Source organism: Myotis nattereri (genome assembly GCF_964212035.1).
Source record: "Myotis nattereri genome assembly, chromosome: 14".
Classification (NCBI taxonomy): domain Eukaryota; kingdom Metazoa; phylum Chordata; class Mammalia; order Chiroptera; family Vespertilionidae; genus Myotis; species Myotis nattereri.
This window is the reverse complement of record NC_138089.1, coordinates 57,526,869-57,541,582: the sequence shown is the minus strand read 5'-3', so window position 1 is coordinate 57,541,582 and position 14,714 is coordinate 57,526,869. Positions and strand designations below refer to the sequence as shown.

General features: G+C 45.8%; 1 protein-coding gene across 1 annotated transcript in view; it reads right to left on the bottom strand.

The window, feature by feature from the left end:
• The window catches only part of CNTN6 (contactin 6), a 158,615-nt gene that overhangs the window by 28,015 nt on the left and 115,886 nt on the right, over window positions 1-14,714 (bottom strand). Inside the window, exon 12 of the mRNA XM_081106269.1 lies at window positions 2,047-2,174. Coding sequence (XP_080962395.1) covers window positions 2,047-2,174 — 128 coding nt within the window. The remainder of the gene's footprint in view (window positions 1-2,046; window positions 2,175-14,714) is intronic.

Here is a 14,714-nt window from a genome sequence, read left to right as displayed (position 1 = left end):
AGAAACACCAGAAATAAGCAAAACATGAGTCAGTTGTTTTTTCCCCACTGAGCAACCCTATTTAGCTGTTTTCTCACTCGTAGAGAAAGGGGCGTCCCTGGGTCTTTGGTGTCGCTTGTGGAGCAGCCCCAGTGAAGACCACTGTCTTCACCCTAAGAGCTGGGAACCTCCCCAGCAGAAGCCTGGCCACGTGGCTCATCTGAAACACCCACTTCCTGCCTCAGAACCAAGCACAGTCCCGCTGTCCCGGGGTTCCTACGGGAGTGAGGGTTCTCCTTTCTCTTCCTCCTGTTAATGACTCCCCGCCAGCAGCATGATGCCGAAGGCCCGAGAAACATCTGAGGAAGAGGAGCTTCATCGGCTCAGTCCACCCAGGAACTTTTTTTCTTATTCTCTGGAGTGAACAGATCCCCAGCATTGCATTTTAGCAGCAAAACCACTGGTCCAGCTCCCCCCCCCCCCCCTGTATTTCACAGAAACTCAGAGAAATGACATTTCTACGGCTGCCATCCCCCATCCTTCACCCTTCCTGTGCGACTCCCCATGGATTTCTCATCCTGGGAAGGTGAGCTGCAGTGACCAGGTTCCAACCTGCTGCTGGAAATGAACCAATCCCTGAGCTCTTGTAAAATTTGTGTATATATATATCAGAGAGGAAGGGAAAGGGAGAAGGAAAAAAACATCAATGATGAGAGAGAATCATTGATGGGCTGCCTCCTGTACACCCCACACTGGGAATAGAGCCCATAACCAGAGCATGTGCCGTGACCAGAAATTGAACCCTGACCTCCTGGTTCATAGGTGTACACTCAACCACTGAGCCACGTTGGCCGGGTCCCTTCTTAATTTGAATGAGGCAATAAATCTTGTTTTCCCCTTAATGAGCATGTTATTTTTTCCAACGGAGAGCACTTATACTTCTCAGCCCAGGGACACTACCAGACATTGGCCGGAGAAACCACCTTTATTAAAGTAGCTACAGACACTCCTTGAAACACTGTCCACTTCTGTCTTAGAAACCTTAAGACAATACAATATCAATGAAGTGATGTCCTCAAATCGCGCCCCCCTGGTGGACACCAGCAGCACTTCCCGAGTGTCTCAGACAAAGGCATAGAGTGTGAGGCAATGTGGGCAGAACCCCTGCCAGTGATTCTGTAGGCAGCTTAAAGGATAGCTGGAATGTAGCAGCTAATTCCTTTCTGTGGAATACATTTATTCTTAATAAAAATGATGATAAAGTACCAATGGCTGAGTTTAATCATTTAGGCTTAATTAGCTGCTCAAACTGCTTTATCAAGACCGTCATTTTTATCATCCGGGAGGTGGTGGAACCATGACAGAGACATGGACCCAGTAAACATGCTGGTTTTATGAGCTGAGGCTCAACACAGTGACATGGCAAAGTCGGGGAGTAGACACTTCTTCCCTAATTGTGTCCCTGGGCGATGGACAGGGTGCGTGTGGAGTGACGCCAGGGTGGAAGATGAAGAACGGACTGTGTGAGTGTCTGTTTACGTGACGGGACACAACAGCGACCTGCACCGACCCTGATATTTTAATTGTCTCCCCTTTGATAAACCTGCTCCTTAAAGTGTATGCGAGAGAGCCTGCGTTTCACCAATTAAGTACCCGGGGTTAGAGAAATACCTGCACTGGTGATGCACCAAGCAGCCTCACATGCAGGTAAAACTTTCATGCAAAATGAGTTTCTGAAGGACATTTAACCAAAAGAAATAGTATCCATTGACTTGATCAAAATGTCTCTGCCCCGCCCAGCTCTTGCACTGAGGCATCTGTGGAAATTCAGATATTTAGGTGCAGGATTTAACTTTCATTACCCACTGAGAGCATTTCCACTGCCAACGAGCTCCCTTCAGCCGTGGCCTGCCACTGGCAGAGAGCACGTTATTAAGGAACCTGGGACACATCTCAATAAATCGTGAAATCAAACGTCTCCCATACACAATGGGATGTGGGTTAGACACGACCGAGGCCGCGTGTGCGCATGCCTCTCCAGTCTGCCTGCAGACGGGGACCACATACCTTTCACCACAAGGCCGCCCGTACTCCTTGCCACCCCGAAGGGGTTGGTGGCCACGCAGGTGTAGGGCCCGGCGTCCGACCTGCTGGCATTCTGGATCTTCAGGCTGCCGTCCTCCAAGACAAACACTCTAGAGAGAAAAGATGTGGTTGATGGGAGCGGGCTCTCGGCAATGGGTGTCCTCACCGATCACGTCCATCCATCCAACACGTTCCTAACCCGCCAGGTGCCGGTGACACTGGCCTCCCGGTACCGCATCCTCCCTGCAGGCCTGCTGGCCTCCGCACACTGGAATAAAGGCCATTGCTTTGACCTGACACAGGTGATGATTCTCGTGCCCTAACCTGGGAGGTCGTTGTTGCCTTCCAGGCACATAAAACATCAAACAGGCTGTGGAACCTCAGAGGGAAGGCGGGGGAGGGTGGGCCGGGGGTGGGGAGAGGTAAAGACCAACCAAAGAACTTGTGTGCATATATGCATAACCCATGGACACAGACAACAGGGGGTGAAAGCCTGGGCTGGGGGGCGGGGCAGGCTGGTAGAGGTCAATGGGGGAAAAAGGGGACATAGGTAATACTTTCAACAATAAAGATTTTTAAAAAATCAGAAGAGCGCTTGATGCTGCAATGCCCATTTGTTTGAAGAACAGCAAAAGCAACTATTCACTGTGCATTTTGAAAAGGCGACTTTCTGGTGAAAGGTGAACGTGGTATTAGCGAAACGGAAGCCAGTTTGCTGACTTTGTAAACCCGCTCTAATTTATCACTTCCAGCCACCAAACAACGGTGTGCTCCACCTCAGCCGTGACAAAGTTTGCCAGTGCTAGTGCCTTAGGGCCACCCACAGGGTCCTGTGTCCAAAGACCCCACCCCACCTCCACTGGTTATGTGACCTAGTGGAGTGGAAAGATGAAGGCTTCATAAATCAGACCTAATGAAATGTTCCTAACATGCATATAATCATACAGTCACAATGGAAGGGTAGCTGTTTAAGAAGTCCCAATCATTCATAAAATGATTCTTATTATATCTGGATGAAACTCAGAAATACTCAAAAGCAAACATCAGATTGTTATAATAGGGGAAACTCTGAAATTAGATTTATTCCTTCCTTCCTCCCTCCTTCCTTCCTTCCCCTTCCCCTTCCCCTTCCCCTTCCCCTTCCCCTTCCCCTTCCCTCTTTTGATTGATTTTAGAGAGAGAGGGAGAAAGAAACATCAGTTTGTTCCACTTATTTATGCATTCTTCTTATGGTTTATTCTTTTTTCTTTCTTTTTTTTTTAGTCCTCACCTGAGAATACGTTTTTATTGATTTTAGAGAGAGGAAGGGAGAAAAAAAGAGAAACATGGATCGGTTGCCTCCTGTGCGCTGCCAGGCCCAGGATCAAACCTGCAACCTTTAGGTGTATGGAATTATGCTCCATCCAACTGCACCACCCTACCAGGACTATGTAAACAAATTTTAATGCCAATAGTTCTGAAGGCGAGAGAGGCAAGAGGGTTGGTATGCATGCCACATCCATTAACAATAACAAAACAGTATTTGTTGCATTGCAAACATATTTGTTTCTAGTATGTGTATTACATGCAATGTAACTAATCTAATTAATTACCAGATTTGAAACACAGCAAATATCAGCCAACTATAGCTTTTATAAAACCAGCTGCTGCTGTTGGGTTTATTACTAGTGACAGGTTCTGCTTTCTGTCCTCAGGTTAGAGGAAGGGACCGCATCTGGGTTTAGAATAGTTCATGGTACACAGTCAGATTGTTCCTAAGTCATTATCTTGGAATACTCCCCAACAGCGGACATTAGATATCTTATTTAATTTCTGAAATATCTAGTTTCTTGGTCCCAATTTGCATCAACAATCGAATCCTACAATTATTGACACAGTAACAAAGCTATTATACAATGCAGCACACATCTGGCCAAATACAGTTTCTCTGATTTAATTAGAAGAGGTCAAAGTGAGAAGCATGTGGGTGCATGATCTACCACCAAAATGTAAGAATAACTAAGAATTTTGAGCAACATAAAAACATTAAATTTTGGCTAATAAAACATTTTAAATGAATAAAAAATATACCTAAAGGCCATCAGACAAATTTCCCAACTAGTAATGCCAATATTTATCATATAATTTTTCCCCCTTAACTTTCAGAAAGGGACAAGTCATGTTAACAGTAGTTTCATAATCACCCTTTGCAGGCTCCTAGCATTTCAATAATGTTTGTTAAATTGAATTAAAATTGTCATCATTGAAACTGTTTCTTTTGGACTCTTAATCAATCACTATTTTTCAAGTGCCTAGTGATGTCTGAAGTACTGAGAAGGCAGACTGACAAAACATTTAAAATCCATCTACGACTAAATAGTGAATTTGTGTTAGAGAGGGGATGGAAGGTCATCTCTGATTATCTCTGGCATGCATGCTCTTTCTAGAATCACCTCACCTTACTTGCAGTAAACTAATATGTTAACTATGAGTTAACATACAGAATTAGTTTCTGCTGAATTGCCATTAGATATCCTAGAGCAGGGGTGGACAAACTTTTTGACTCGAGGGCCACAATGGGTTCTTAAACTGGACCGGAGGGCCGGAACAAAAGCATGGATGGAGTGTTTGTGTGAACTAATATAAATTCAAAGTAAACATCATTACATAAAAGGGTACGGTCTTTTTTTTCAATAGTTTTATTCATTTCAAACGGGCCGTAGTTTGCCCCGGCTGTCCTAGAGTCTTATGTGTTTGAATCTCAGAATATGAATCAGACTTTGCATTTTATCAAGATAACCAGTGACTGGCATGCACAATAAAATTTGAGAAGCATGGATCAATTCATTATGAGTCGAACTTCAGTTTATAAAGATTACCTTTACAGGGGGGCCTTGACTTATGAGTGTCCTGACTAACGAGTTTTTTGAGATACCAGCTGTCTCTCTGCCGATTTTTTTGCATTGAGTTGATAGAGTAATTTGAGTTAACGAGCTCCTTAACGAGCTCGGTCTCAGAACGAATTAAACTCATAAGTCAAGGCCCCACTGTATTTCTAAGAAGCCATCTTGTTTTCATATGATCAGCATGCAAAAATGTATATAAAAATAAAGAAGTTTTATTCTGTCCTTTCTTTAACCCATAAATGTTCATATTATCTGTGTCCCTGAGCAATGGGGATTGAATGCTGTAAGCTGTTTACATGCCTAGTACTCAGTCTGACTCCTCATTCGCAGTCCCTCGCTCAGTTTTTGATGAACCGGTTTCTGGTCCTGCTAGAGCAGCGGTTCTCAACCTGTGGGTCGCGACCCCTTTGGCAGTCGAACGACCCTTTCACAGGGGTCGCCTAAGACCATCCTGCATATCGGGTATTTACATGACGATTCCTAACAGTAGCAACATTACAGTTATGTAGTAGCAACGAAAATAATTTTATGGTTGGGTCACAACATGAGGAACTGCATTTAAAGGGCCAGAAGGTTGAGAACCACTGTGCTAGAGAATCAAAGCACTTTCCCAAGTTCTTGAACAGAAGCAACAAGGAAAGGAGGGCGTTCTGGGTCACAGTGTAGTTTGAACAGAGGGACCTGAAAGGTATGTTCCGAAGACCAGTTGTTGAATACATGCAACTTCCTCTCTGTGTCCTTGGCATTTAACTCTACCATCCACAGTCTCTCATTTTTGTTTTGGGAATGGTACTAAGGTGGTTATGAGAACTGAATCAATTACGTGCCAGTGATTAATTTTATTCTTACTCTTTCCTGATACTAATATTTTGGCCTTTGTTTCCTGCATGTCACAGACTAGAGTTTCTGACTCTCACCTGGTTCTTACCCCTGCCTGGTGTGACCACGCCCTGCAGGACGTCTGTGGCTTTAATTCACTCATGCTGATCAGCCCCTGAACTGTCTTAGTTTTGGCCTCTCTGAGCTGATACCTGCCTTGCGAGGTATGTGTTTCCTCCACAATTCTTCCTCTAAAATCATTCCACAGCTCAATGAGCATACCCTTTCTCTCTGGTCTTTCTTCTCAAATATCCACTTAACTAGAGTAGTTCAATTGTTTACACAATGGAATAGAAAAAAATTTCCCCAAATTACCGAAGCTTAGTATTCTATTTAGATGACTAAATCACAAATTAAGGCACTTGCATTTAAAATGTTCCATAATATTAGAATTTTAAGACATTTACATGTGCAGATGTATTATAACCATTTAACAATAGAAAATTAATAGTGAGTACAGTGAGGGACCACACTATTCCTTTAACTGCATTCTGAGCATAAAAAGGTAGAAATTCAGAAATACAAGCTGTGTCTGACAGTCAGGTGACCCTGGGAGATTTCACAGTGGCATTAGAAAATGGAACATGTGGAAAACGGAGCCACCAACATGCATACACATGTCAGTGTTAACCAAGGAGTTGAAAGCAGGCTCCATGGCATGACTGAACATACAACCCTGCAATCTCCCCCTGTCGGGAATGTGAGAGGCAGACCCTGAGAATAAAAGTGCGGCCCTGCCCATTTGCCTGACTTACACTGTTGCCTACTTGAGGAGCTGTGGTGATGAAGCATCAGGAAGACAGATGACCTTAAATAAACTCTCAGACACTCACCTGGACCAGGTGTCAGATCTGTGTCATTCTAAGGAACTACCTGAAGACCAATAGGAAATCTTTTCACCCTTTCTTTGCTGGGTTGCATGTGCTGTCCATTCATTTAAACTTCATAAGTAGAATAGACATGAGCATTCACATCATCCACTTTATCGCAACAACTAAGCAAATACATATCCAGTATGTACTTTGTCTGCCTATAGAAAGTAGAGCTATCTATGTAGCCTCCACTGTGGAACTAGGAAATGAGAAGGCTCTCATTTTTTGTTTATATCAGCCACAGGCCATCATGAAATTTGAGGATTTGGAAGACTAGCAATAGCTAAATTTCTTAAACTACAAAAAATTAGGACATTGGGCAATTAAAATTTCTTATTCCTGAAACTAGAGCAACACTGCTATTTTTATAGTTAGATTATTAACTAGAGTATTGCTCCCAGTTTTGTCTAAAGATAATACTGTAGACCATGAAATTTTAATTGACTGTCTAATTTTACTGATTTGTAGAAAATGTAAAATAAATTGGATTAAACTGAGTTAGATAAGAAGTAGAAAAGTATGTGTGAATTTTAACTCTGCACAGCTTAGATTTTAGGTAAAATGTCCCACTGGAACCCATTTTAGATCAAATATTGATATTATATTTTTAATAATTTCAGCACCTGATTACCATAGTTAATGTGAAACATCTCTGCCAATAGCAGTGCCATTTAATAGGTTATCTTTTAAAAATTCCTTATTTTAACAAGCTACAAGCAATGACAGACATGCTCTACAAACAAGTAAATACCAAGCTTGCTCATGTAAATAGAAATAAAGGTTCTCCTAATGTCAATGACTTTAAATGGCTCTACTGGCAATTAGACACACAAAATATCGCACACCCCTGGCCAAGGCAAACATAAAGATGTAATCAATGCCTTAATGAAAACCTATGTTGTCATTCCTTAGAACAGTGGTTCTCAACCTTGCCTGCACATTAGAATCACCTGGGAATCTTTTTAAATTCCCAGGTGATTCTAATGTGCAGTCAAGGTTGAGAACCACTGCCTTAGAAGATCAGAGTAATAAAAAAACACAAGAGATAACTCAGTAAAAGAGACCAAGAAAGAGAGAAAGAGGTAGAGAGAGAGTAAAAAGGACCTGCTATCTCCAGGGAGATGATTGAATGGGTCCCAGAAAATAAATTCTACAATCCACAGTACCCCCCTCTCCCAATATAAAGATCAGTTGGTTTTCCACATCAATTAAACATATTCAGGGGTTTAATACTAAGGTAACCACAGCCGGGATTCAGTCTTCGAATCCTGAGTCTGTGCTCTTTCTACCGAATCATTATGCTGCCTTGTATTTTGAATTTGATTTTTGAGAGTTCAAAAGAGCACCACCATGTTAGGTTCTCAGAGAAGTTGAGAGAAAGATGCAGAAATTCCCATCCTCCCCGCCCCCCCCCCCTGCAGCCTCCCATATCAACATTCCCACCAGGTGGTCATTGGTCACAACTGATGAACCTACATGGATGCATTCCGATCAACCAAATGCCACAATTCATCGTAGGGTTCATCGTATAACGACTTGTATCCACCATTAAAGCATCATTCAGTATTTTCACTGTCCTAAAAATTGTCTGTGCTCCACCTCTTCATCTTCCCTCCTTCATTCCTTGGCAACCACTGGTCTGTTTACTGTCTTCACAGTTTTGCCTTTTCCAGAACATCATAGAGTTGCAGTCCCCAGTTTGTAACCTTCCATATCGGCTTCTTTTGCTTAGTAATTTACATTTAAGGTTCTTCTAGGTCTTTCATGGCTTGGTAGCTCATTTCTTTTTCATACTGAATAATATTCCAGTGTCTGAATGGGCCACAGTTTATTTATTCATTCACCTACTGAAGGATATCTTGGTTGCTTCCGAATTTTGGGCAATTATGAACAAAGCTTTTATAAACATCGATGTGTGAGTTTTTGTGTGGACGTGTGTTTGGGTAAATACCCAGGAGTGTGCTTGGTGGGTTGTATAGTAAAAGTATATTTAGTTTTGTAAGAAACTGTCAAACTGTCTTCCAGAGATTCTGGACCATCTGCATCCCCGCCAGCAATGAGAGATTCCTGCTGCCCTCCCCCACCCCATCCTCCCAGCAGTGGGTGTTGCCAGTGCCTGGGTTTGGGCCATTCTCACAGGTGTGCAGTGCTGTCTCCTTCTACTTCGTGTTTTCCTGACACCATATGTTGTGGAGCATCTTTTCATGTGCTTATTTGCCATCTGAGTATCTTTTTTGGTGATGTTTTTGCTAAAGTCTTTGGCTCATTATTCAAAGGAGTTGTTTGTTTTCTTACCATTGAGTTTTAAGATTTGTTTGTATATTTCAGGTTAGTGTCCTTTATTAGTATCCTTTGCAAATATTTTCTCCCAAACTGTGGCTTTCCTGTTCATTCCGTTGGCATCATCTCTCACAGGACACACGATTTTAATTGGAATGAAGTCTAGCTTACCATGCCTTTCTTTCCTGGATCTGCCCTCCTAGTGGTATCTAAAAGGTCATCACCACACCCAAGGTTGTCTCAGTTTCATCCTATTATCTTCCTGGATTTTATAGTTTTCTGCTCCACTTTTAGGCCTGTAAATCAGTTTTGAGTTATTTTGGGGGGAAGGGTGTAAGGCCTGTGTTAGGGTCCTTTTATTTATTTACTAAAAGCCCGATGCACGAAATCTGTGAAAGGGGCTCGGCCCTCACAGCTCTGGCTTCGTCTGGAAGGTCGTCTGGATGGTCATTGTGCTGTTCTGTCTAATTAGCGTATTTGCTCTTTATTATATAGGATTTATTTGGCATATGGTTGTCAAGATGACCCAGCCCTATTTCTTGAAAGGACAATCTTTGCTCCATTTCATGCTCTTAATCCTTTGTCACAATTTCCTGTTCAGACAAGTCTTCATCCCCTCAGTCTACTGCAAGTTCTTGAGGGGAGTGATGGGTTCTGAGACTCTGGACTCTCTTTGACTCTCTGGCTGCCCCTGTTGGCTGTGTCGCTTGGGATCGCTTGCTTGATTTTTAAATTTTACATGCAAAATATGGATCATAGTAGCAATAACAACGTAAGTTTGTTTTAAAATTAAGAAGGATGAGCCCTGGCTGGTTTGGCTCATTGGATAAAGCATCGGCCTGGGACTGAAGGGTCCCAGGTTCGATTCCGGTCAAGGGCATGTACCTTGGTTGTGGGCACATCCCCAGTAGGGGGTGTGCAGGAGGCAGCTGATCGATGCTTCTCTCTCATCGATGTTTCTAACTTTCTATCCTCCCTTCCTCTCTTTAAAAAAATCAATAAAATATAAAAAATAAATAAAGAAGGATGTTAAAATGCTGAGCATAAGTCTGGAGCGTGAAGGGGGGCGGGTACCTTTTATCTGCCAAGGGCCATTTGGATATTTATAACATTCTCGGGCCATACAGAATTATAAACATAAAAATTAAGATGCTGTATTTGGTCATTTAATTAACTCACCCCTGATGCCTTGGCAAGGCCAGACCAAATGATTTCTTGGGCCTTCTAGGGCCTGAGGGCCAGATGTTCCCCATCCCTAGTCTAGAGGATAGAGTATCCCCAATATGGCAGCTCCCATTCTTTATCTCCTTATATCCTCCAAGAATACAGACAGCCATAAGTAGTTAATTAATATGTGTTTTCTGTTTACTGGTATATCTACTCGAAAATCTTTGGCTTTTTCTTCCTAGGCCTGGATGTATGTTTATAAACATTATCAGCAAATTCCGTGAACTAACTAGAGGTCACTTAGTCAAATAACCGCTTTGTTTAAAATGAGAGCTGGCTCTAGGTATGAACATGGTGGTGACTGGACTGAATGGCTATTAGGTCTGCACCTTGGGACGCAGGGTACGCATCCAGCCGGAGAAACTCATTCAGATCTGGCTGATCAGGAATAAGACTTGCGGGTATTTACTCTTTTGTAAACTCTCACTCATAAAACTGAAGGTCCAGTGAAGGCTGTCATGAAATTGCTGATTATGTGAATGTGGGCCCTGTTGGCAGGCTCCTAGTTATTCAGCTGGTTCATAGAAAACAGCAGTGCCATCTGTGGTGTGTCCTGAGCCTCTGTCCCGGGCCCCCACTGATCACAGTGCTCCGTGGCTCCTCGCACAGAGTCGCTCCAGGCCGGGGTGTGACTGTGTCTGCGTGGAGGGGGTGGGCAGATCGAAAAATTAAACCAAAATGGAAACCTACCCGAGGGGCCTCCCAAACCGGTAGCACATCAATTGAATTTTGCTACGTTTCCTGAGAAAGTGCGTGTTTCTCAGGTGTCTGGGGAAACCCAGGCAGCGTGGGGCTCTGATCTGTCCTTTTTATAAAACATTCTCAACGCGCTGGAGGAATATCTATTTTAAACAGATTCAATAGCTAACGTTATGCTTCCCAGAAACCCAGCAATCGAAGAAGATCCAGGCCATTATACAGCTAATGGGGTTAACCAGCCCAGGGCTGTGCAGAGGTGTTACACGCAGGGAGTAGAAATGGACTCAAACGATTTACATGAAATAAGAACATGACTGCCGCAGTGTCTGTTTTTAATCCCCAATATCTGCAGTTGTATTTTATGTCTAAGGTATAATTGCTGGTATAAACAGCCATGCGTCACAAAGTCAAGTTTCTCATTCTACTGCCCTAAACTTCCAAGCCAACACCAGGCGCCAAACACTCAGAGCTCATAATTCCTCAGACTGTGTGACTCCTCATTTAACACATGCAGGCCATTTAGCGCCAGCTTCATGGTGGCTGACACACCACACTAACACAGACTGGACCCTGGGTGACTGAGTTATGACAGATTTGAGGTGGCAGGTACGGGCAGTGCTGAATGACGCAGTTACGGGGTCGTGATGTGTCTGTGCCGATGGCCCACCAGGGCGTGTGGGCTGATTACCAGCCCCTGTGAGGAAATATGCTTAAACACAGATAGCAGCATCAGACGGGAGGCTGAGCTCCATGAACCCGGGTGGCAGGGCGGGGTGGGGGGTGGGGGCAAGAGGAGCCCCAAGCTTGTGGGGAGATGGAGGGAAAGGTAAAGAAAAGCAACCTGTTTGCTGCATACTCTTGGGTACCTGAGACAACACGAGAGAGAATTAATGCAGATGCATATGCTAACACGTCTTGCAGCTCAAGCAATCAAAAGACAGGAAATTAAGAAGTTGGCCAAGGGACAAAAAAGTTGTGAACACAGGGCTTAAAAGAAAAAACTGGGGAGAACCCACTGAAAAGACAGCGGGAGGGCCTGGCTGGTATAAGTCAGTGGTTAAGCATCGACCTCTGAACCAGGAGGTCATGTTTCCATTCCGGGTCAAGGGCACATGCCCAGGTTACGGGCTCCATTCCCAGAGTGGGGCATGCAGGAGGCAGCGGGTCAGTGATTCTCTCTCATCATTGATGTTTCTATCTCTCTCCCTCTCCCTTCATCTCTAAAATCAAAAAAAATATCTTTTAAAAATATGAATAAATGATACTCCCTTCATTGGTATCTTGTGAAAACTAAAACCAATGATGTATCTAACATCTTAACACACTGTCTATCCATGATAGGAACTCCACAGATGGATGTTACTGTTATTATTATTACACTAGGGGCCTGGTGCACGAAATCCGTGCACTGGGTGTGTGTGTGGGGGAGTGTCCCTCAGCCCAGCCTGCCCCCTCTCACATACTGGGAGCCCTCAGGCATTGACCCCCATCACCCTCCAATCGAAGGATCGGCCCCTTGCCCAGGCCTGACGCCTCTGACAGAGGTGTCAGGCCTGGGCAGGGGACCCTCATTTCCCCCCATCACTGGTTCTTCCCCCAGCCCAGGCCTGATGCCTCTGGCCCAGGCATCAGGCCTAGGCAGGGGACCCCCAGACCCCTCCGATTGCTGGCTCTGCCCCTTGCCCAGGCCTGATGCCTCGGCCAGAGGCGTAGACCCCCATCACCCTCCGATCACCTGATCAGCCCCTTGCCCAGGCCTGATGCCTCCGCCAGAGGTGTCAGGCTTGGGAAGGGGACCCCCATCTCCCCCCTATCACTGGCTCTGACCCCCACCCAGGCCTGAGGCCTCTGGCCCAGGAATCATGCCTGGGCAGGGGACTCCCATCTCCCTCTGATCGCTCGCTCCACCCCCCGCCCAAGCCTGATGCCTCTGACCCAAGCTTCAGGCCTGGGCAAGGGGACCATCATATCCCTCCAATCCCTGGCTCCGCCCCCCGCACAGGCCTGATGCCTCAGCCAGAGGAGTTGACCCTCATCACCCTCCGATCACCAATCACCGGATCAGCCCCTTGACCAGGCCTGAGGCCTCCGGCAGAGGTGTCAGGCCTGGGCAGGGGACTCCCAGCTCCCCGCGATCTCCCGCTCTGGCCCTGCCCAGGCCTAACACCTCTGGCCGAGGCATTAGGCCTGGGCAGGGGACCCCCAGCTCCCCGCAGTTGCAGGCTCCGCCCCTGCCCAGGCCTAAGGCCTCTGGCCTAGGCGTCCGGCCTGTGCAGCGGAGACCTGCAGTGGCAGCGGGGGGCGCCGTGATTGGGTGGGCTCCACCCCTGCCCCTGCAGGACGCCTCTGGCTGAGGCGTCCAGCTCGGGCAGCGGGGACCCGCAGCTGCAGCGGCCCCGCGATCATGGGCTCCGCTTTAGGCCCAGGCAAGGGACTCCTAGCTCCAGGGACTGCCAGCTTCGACCGTGCCCAGCTCCCATTGCTGGCTCCACCCCTACTTCCTGCTATCACTGGCCAGGGCAGCAAAGCACCTGATTCTCCGATCATGGCTGGGGGGCAGGGCAAAGGCGGCCCTGGGGTAGCCTTTGCACTGCCCCCCACCTCTTAGCTTCCCCCTGGGTTTCCGATCACTGTCAGTGGCAGGGGGCTTCTTCCTGCTTTCCCTTTCGCCTCCCTGCATTGTGCCTACATATGCAAATTAGCCACCATCTTTGTTGGCAGTTAACTGCCATCTTCCTTGGCAGTTAATTTGCATATAGCCCTGATTAGCCAATGAAAAGGGTAGCGCAGTACGCCAATTACCATTTTTCTCTTTTATTAGTGTAGATGACTAGAGGCCCGATGCACAAAATTCATGCCAGGGGCTCCCACTCGCAGCCCAGGCTTCGTCCCGAAGGTCGTCCAGACTGTCATTCTGCTGTTTGGTCTAATTAGCATATTAGCTCTTCATTATATAGGATGAGACTCAGGGTCAAGTTTGGGGAGGCTGGATTGCTGTCTGGATTGGTCACCTTAATCTGAGGTAGAATGAAAATGTATGGGCTAAGTATATGTGAACACCCCTCACGTAGTCAGAGTTACCTATTGGCTGACTCACAAAATGAGTTTGTTTTTGGGGGGATCATGGGGAAATAGGTACCTTACAGACAGAAAAGCAGCATGAACCTTGACCTGGCCGCATACAGGAACCTGACCCTGCAGGAGCAGCCAAGTAAGGAACCTGACCCCGCACCCTCCTATCCTGGAAGAGTCCTCGGTGCCAGTTGGGTGCCCCTGCACCCCTCCCCCCCACCTCCAGCAGCCTCTCTGGGCCTGCAGCTGAGGGAGTGACTATGTCCCCATCTCCATCTCATCTGTGGTGACGGTAATATGTGCCTCTCTGCACAGGTGGTACCTACCTCCCCGCCTCTCCCAGGAGACTGAGCACATTCACATTTATAAACCCGGAACATTCTGCAGGCCTGTCAACTGGGTTTGCAACTGTGCTTATAAATAAATGAGCAGTTTGACAAGTCACACTTGAGAATCTGTGATTTGTCACTCAAAGCAGTAATCCTCACACTGTGCGCTCAGGAGACCTGGGGTTCTTGGAGGCAGGGAGGAGAGGCAGTGGGGACCTCTGGGACATCAGTTGATTACTTCAATTTAAAATGTTTTCTGAAATGGGTGCTTGCATAAATTTCACTGGGAAAAAAGCAGTTCTACCATGGAAAAAAAGCAAAAATAAATAAATAATCCAGAAATGGGAAAATAATAGCCAGTGAGTCAGGAAATGCCCAGACTTGCTCTTCGTTGAAAAGATGTTGAA